Raw genomic sequence first — 5721 nt, forward strand, 5'->3', positions numbered from 1 at the left:
ACTCTGTTAATCGCAGTAATCTTCCATTTCAACGGTGCAGATTGCTAAGGTAACGTTTCAACCGTTTAACGATAAGAATAATTAACTAACCTTAAACTCTTAAGTAATCGTTATGCCCACATTGCCTGTGGCAGTCTTCTATCATTGAAATTGTTCGCATTCGAGTTACTCGCCTCGCTGGCATCCTTTGTCGACCTGCCACCACCAGTGTTAGAGGGTTTGCGACTGCTGCTAGTAGGATGATGGTATGTAAAGTTAGTGGTAGACAGCCCATTCGGTGGACATGAGCCGTTTGGCAACTGGCCAGCGGTAGCACCCGAAACATCGTGTATAGAGGAAATCGAATGGCTACAGTCACTGGATCCCCTTGAGGACGTCGAGTACTTGGAGCTGGAAGTGCACTCAAATGTTTCACTTGCGACGCGATCACAACTAGCACTGTACACTTCGTTTGTCGTGTTCAGGAGACAACTGGAGGGAATGGCATACTCGTGCTGCCGATCAGCGGCCTTTTGCCCGAGCTCGTTTACTCGCCTTTCCGGCGGTTGGTGAGTGTTTTGATGCTGGGTGGTGTTGTATTTACAATTATTAACCGTATCGTAGTTATCACAGTTTCGCGGACAGTTGCCGATTGTGGCGTAACTGTGCTGCTCTAGCCGGGTGACCGCGACTGGTGGCCCGATTGCTACGGAAGGCAGCGTATCAAGTGTGCCAGCTGGACACCCAGGAGGAAGACGTCGCCGGCCAGCCGTGTTGTATTCATTTGCGGTGGCGTAAATGTTGATCGCTGACCGTTTCTTTAGACAGTTGCTCTTCTTTACTTGCGGCATTGCGATGCGAAGCTTCTGCCAAAACTTTTTGTCATCCCACTCGATGCACGTGTTTGTGCGCAGGTACAAACGCAAATCGGCGTCGAGATCACGTTGCGGAAGGTCTCCGTACAAGATGATGATCAGCTTTCTGCGGCGCTTTAACACCTCGTGAACGGCACCCTTGAACTCGAACCGCGTCCACTCGTTGTATAGAAAGTTCTTGGAAAGCACTAAAACAGCACGCTTCGAACTCTCGACCGCTTCGACGATCGTATCTGCGAGAAAGGAACCTGCGTTGAAGTCCCTGTAGTGCAGGCACAATCGGAAACCAACATCATTTTCGAGAGTCGCTGCTAGTATTTGATTTACGAAGTGCTCGTCCTGTAGCGAGTACGTTATGTACGCATCATATAGCCGATCTTTGTCGTACTCATTCACGAACGTACTGGACTTGTAGCACAGCGAACCAAGGCAGCCTGAATGAACCCACACTTTCAACTCCTTTCTGTAACAGAACAAGCCGAATATTAAACCAAAAAACCCGACGAACGCACATGTAGCAACTAATAGCAGCGGCAGCATATCTTCTATCTCCTGTGTATGTACGATCGAGGACATTCCTTCGCGGAAAGTACATTTGGTTCCATTTTTTTCTTTCAGGATACTCGTAAGGTTGTTGTAAACACAGGAAATTTCGTTCGCGTCCACTATCTTGTCGGCGTTGGACTGCAGGTACACCCGAAGCTTGTTGAGAAATCCGCAATCACATGTCCATGCGTTGTTTGCGAGAGCGATCTCCACAAGATATGGATTTGCTGCCAGCTGCCAAACTTCGAAGCTAGTTATACGGTTTCCATCCAATCGCAGCACTTCCAGCTTACGCAACTCGCTGAACGTGTGATCTTCAATGTGCGAAATCCGGTTACCCTGCAGATACAGCTCACGGAGACTCTCAAGGGCACCAAATTCGTAGCCGTACAATTTTTGTATAACGTTGAACTCTAAATGTAAAGTTATAAGTCGGCGCAATCCTATGAAGGTCGTGTTGTATAACATTGCGATGTTGGAGTGGTTGCCGTATAAAACACGCAAGTTTTTGCGACCGATAAAACTGTGGCCAGATAGTTCGACCAGATTATTGCCGTCAAGATAAACCTCCGTCGTGTCCATGGGGATGTTATTCGGGATATCGGTATAGCCAGCGGCTGAGCAATCAACAATGTTTGTAGACCAGCTGTTGTCGTGATAGCAGTGGCAGTTATTCGGACAGGTCATTTCGCAGTCACACGCATCAAACTCGCAACAATGGCATAGTGCGAAACAGTGTGTGTTGTAGCTGCACAGAAAGTGCTTTGGCTCAGCTTCTATAAGCGCGACATAGGAGCGTTCGCGGTTGTACATTAATTTGCAGTACACTGTTTCAATGTCGTTGATGGTCGGATACTGCCGCGAGGTGACATGGTTAATCTTCTGCAACCAATCGATGTTGCAGTCGCAGACGAATGGATTTCCACCGATGTAAAATTCCGGAAGCTGCTTGTCTTCCGGAACCGGTTGCAGTCGCAACGCCTTGATGTCCAATCCAGTGAGCTGGTTGGCGTATAAATCTACGCGGGTGAGGTTCGTCTTCTGCATGAAACAGTGGGGCTCTAAGTGCACTATCAGATTATCGTTCAGAAATAGAAACTCGATACTGTTGGGGATGGTTGCTGGCGTCACTCTTGTAAGTTGGTTGAAGCTGGCATCGAGTGTCTGCAGGTGAAGCTGGGAATCCATGGCGTAACGATTTGTCAGCTCCGTTAGCTCATTTTTGTGTAGATCGAGCCATTGCAGATGAGAAGGAATCTGCGAGTAGTCGAAGTGCTCAAGCCGATTATCGGATATGTTAAGCCAGACGAGGCTTGGCATATTTGTAAATAGACCACCTATGTCGGTCAATAGATTGCCATCTAGTCGAATAGCTTGCACGCTAACAGCCGCCTCAAAAGCACCCTTCTCGATATGAGTTATTTTGTTGCGCGCAATGTTCAAAATTTGCAAACTCGGTAGATCTTTGAATGCTTTGCGGGTAATATTTTCGACATTGTTGCTTATCAAACGCAGTCCATACAGATTATTCATTCCTCTGAAACCAGGCTCTTCGATGACACTGATGGAATTTTCTCCGAGATCAACCGTACGTAACAATCGCATGTCTTTTAGCGCCAAAGGCACCTGAGATAGCTCATTTCCGTTCAGGTTCAGATCCTGCAGTGAACTGCAGTTCCGAAATGCTTCAGGGTGCACGCCCGTAAGAGCATTGTTGTCCAGCGATAGAAGTGACAGAGCATATAGTCCATTCAGCGAGTAAGCATCAAGGTATTTGATCTTGTTGTGCGATAATAGTAAAGTATGCAAATTGTTCATCGGCGAGAACGTATCCGCCGCAATGTTGTCCAGCTGGTTGTGGCGCAGATTGAGAATTTGTAGTGTATAGAGATCCGAAAAAATTTCAGATTCTAGTTTGGTAATTTTGTTGTCCGCTAGATTGAGCAACACCAATCGAATCAACCCAGCGAATGTCTCCCGATTCACCCAGGCCGACGTTAGCTGATTTATCGATAGATCCAATGCTTGCAGTTGCTCTAGCTTTGAAAACAATCCCGGAGACAGCACGCTGATCGAGTTGTTCTGCAAGTATATTTCCTGAATCGATTGCGCTGGGTCTTTGAACAAATCCGTGGGCAAAGCAACGATTTTGTTCGAACTTAGATCCACAACCTGCAAGTCTTTCAATCCGTTCAATGCCTTATCACCAACCATGGAAATTTCGTTGTCATGAATTTTCAGCAGCTTCAAGCGCTTAAGCATACCAAAACCAGCGGCCGGTAGTAGCACAAAGTGGTTCCGTGACACATCTAAATCCTCCAGGTCCAAAGCGCAGCTGATGGGTGGTGCCACCGAACCTGTGATGTTGCCGTCATCCTTCCCGTGCTTGAGCTCTCGGAATCCGAGATCATTCACGTCTTGCAATCGATTGCAACTGATGTTCAGCGATCGCAACCCATTGAGAGGACAGAAGAGATGATCGGGTAGCGACCAGATGTTGTTCATGCTCAAGTCAAGCATCTCCAAACCGCGTGTGTGACCGAACGCGGTAGGTTCAATCTCGAGGCTCAGTTCCGGCCAGTTGATGTTGTGCGTACGGATGGTGAAGTTTCGTAGTTCTCCTAACCCACTGAGCACCTCACTGGAGAACTTGGCAATTTTGCAGAATTCTAACGACAGCCGCTTGAGTCGCACCAGATGAGCAAAAGATTTTGGCTGCAATTTGCTGCGCGCCAAAATTGCATCGTTACACAGGATCGACAGTGCGGCCGTATGCTCCGCGGGTATAACACTGAAGTTCGTATTATCAAACTCACTATTCACCGTTCGCAGATTGCATATCAGATCCACATCGTTATCGGGGAGCACACGGTATTTGCAGTCGTCCGGTGCATCGTATCGAACACTGCCGGATTCTGCCGATCCCGTCGCATAGTATCGGGACTCGACTGAATCGCTGTAATTCACCGATACGAGCAGCAGTAAGGCAGGCAAAAGCAGCTCACGACTCATGTTGTGGCTCCGCGTCATACACAAAGATGACCAGATCGAGTATCAGTCGCCGTATACATAAATACACTAATTTAATTTCTCTTCTTATTCTGAACTCCCACACGCAACTCACATGGGACAGCCGAGCTGGTATTCATTCGCATAACCGTTGGACAAGGCTCACAACCATGTTAAACATGTAGTTTCACATTCCTTTAACACTGCCGTTGATGGATTCTTTTCCATAAATGAACTTCGAGGCTTTGGAGTATTTTTCTCACGCGTGTGGTTCTGTTATTAACGATCACATAATCTATTCACTCAAATTATTACGGAAGGATGCAACATAATTGCCACAAATTAGTAAAAGCAACTGAACTATTTACACTTTGGATTTCTTCGACGGTACGGTGTTATTCTTTTATCCGACACATAACAAAATCCACTATGGAAAAATCCTAAAATATACGTTGTTTTCCCGATGCTTGCTGGTTTTGTACTGATTCATTCGACACAAAATTTATGATCACCCTTGGAAGCACTGAACATACATTGAGCATCGGAGAGAAGCACTGAACATACATTGAGCATCGGAGAGATTTCCTGATGAGATGGTCTCACACACACTACCAATCTAACGAAATTGCTTGTGTTTTCATATCGTCCTATTTCGCTTTTACTGCTAGCTCTATGCTCTTCTCAAACATAACGTATCCACAGGCTCTCTCTACTCCCTTGTGTTTTCTCTTCATGCTTCCAGATTATGAACGCTCTCCGCAGTCTCCACAGATTTTAACCCCGCAGCACTCCGCAGCGCTGCTCTTAGCTCTTATGTTCATTTGTTCACGTGGGTCAAGCATGCTGCAGTAACATGTTGGATGAGTTGTTCCGTATTTTATTCAACGCCGTTTGGTTTGGGTAAGATTTCTGCAGTAGAAAGTAGGAGAAAAAGTGTTTGTAATAAAAAGTTGAACGTTCTCTCTACAATAGATACTAAAAATAATTCTGTAGAACGAATTTCGATACAAAGATGAACATAAAATGCAACAAATTAGCTTTATTGTTTCATTCCAGTAACGAACTCTGCTGTTTTTGTTGTCTTTGAAACCGAACTAGAACACGATTTGGTAGTTTCCTTATTTGGTTAATCAAACATGTATTTTGAATGACATTTCTGACGTAATGTAAACTTCAAATCGAATAATTATAACTCGATGTATGCCTTCGACAGCTCAGTACTTTTGCAAAGCTGATACGCTAATAGGACATCGGTCTGTTACATTTATCTACTTTTTACAAACGATTAAGGTTGGGAAATTGCATATTGTAT

At 45.6% G+C, this 5721-nt stretch overlaps 1 protein-coding gene across 1 annotated transcript; it reads right to left on the reverse strand.

Moving 5' to 3' along the window:
• Window positions 1-110: 110 nt before the first annotated feature.
• On the reverse strand, window positions 111-4430 carry LOC128269372 (toll-like receptor 6). Its single transcript, XM_053006818.1, has one exon. It carries the CDS (start codon window positions 4428-4430, stop codon window positions 111-113), a length of 4320 nt encoding a protein of 1439 aa, XP_052862778.1.
• Between the last annotated feature and the right edge of the window lie 1291 nt (window positions 4431-5721).

This window comes from Anopheles cruzii, chromosome 2, assembly GCF_943734635.1.
Source record: "Anopheles cruzii chromosome 2, idAnoCruzAS_RS32_06, whole genome shotgun sequence".
Lineage (NCBI taxonomy): Eukaryota > Metazoa > Arthropoda > Insecta > Diptera > Culicidae > Anopheles > Anopheles cruzii.

Coding starts and splice junctions, on each gene's coding strand:
- LOC128269372 (XM_053006818.1), bottom strand. CDS start 4,430: ATGACGCGGAGCCACAACATGAGTCGTGAGCTGCTTTTGCCTGCCTTA.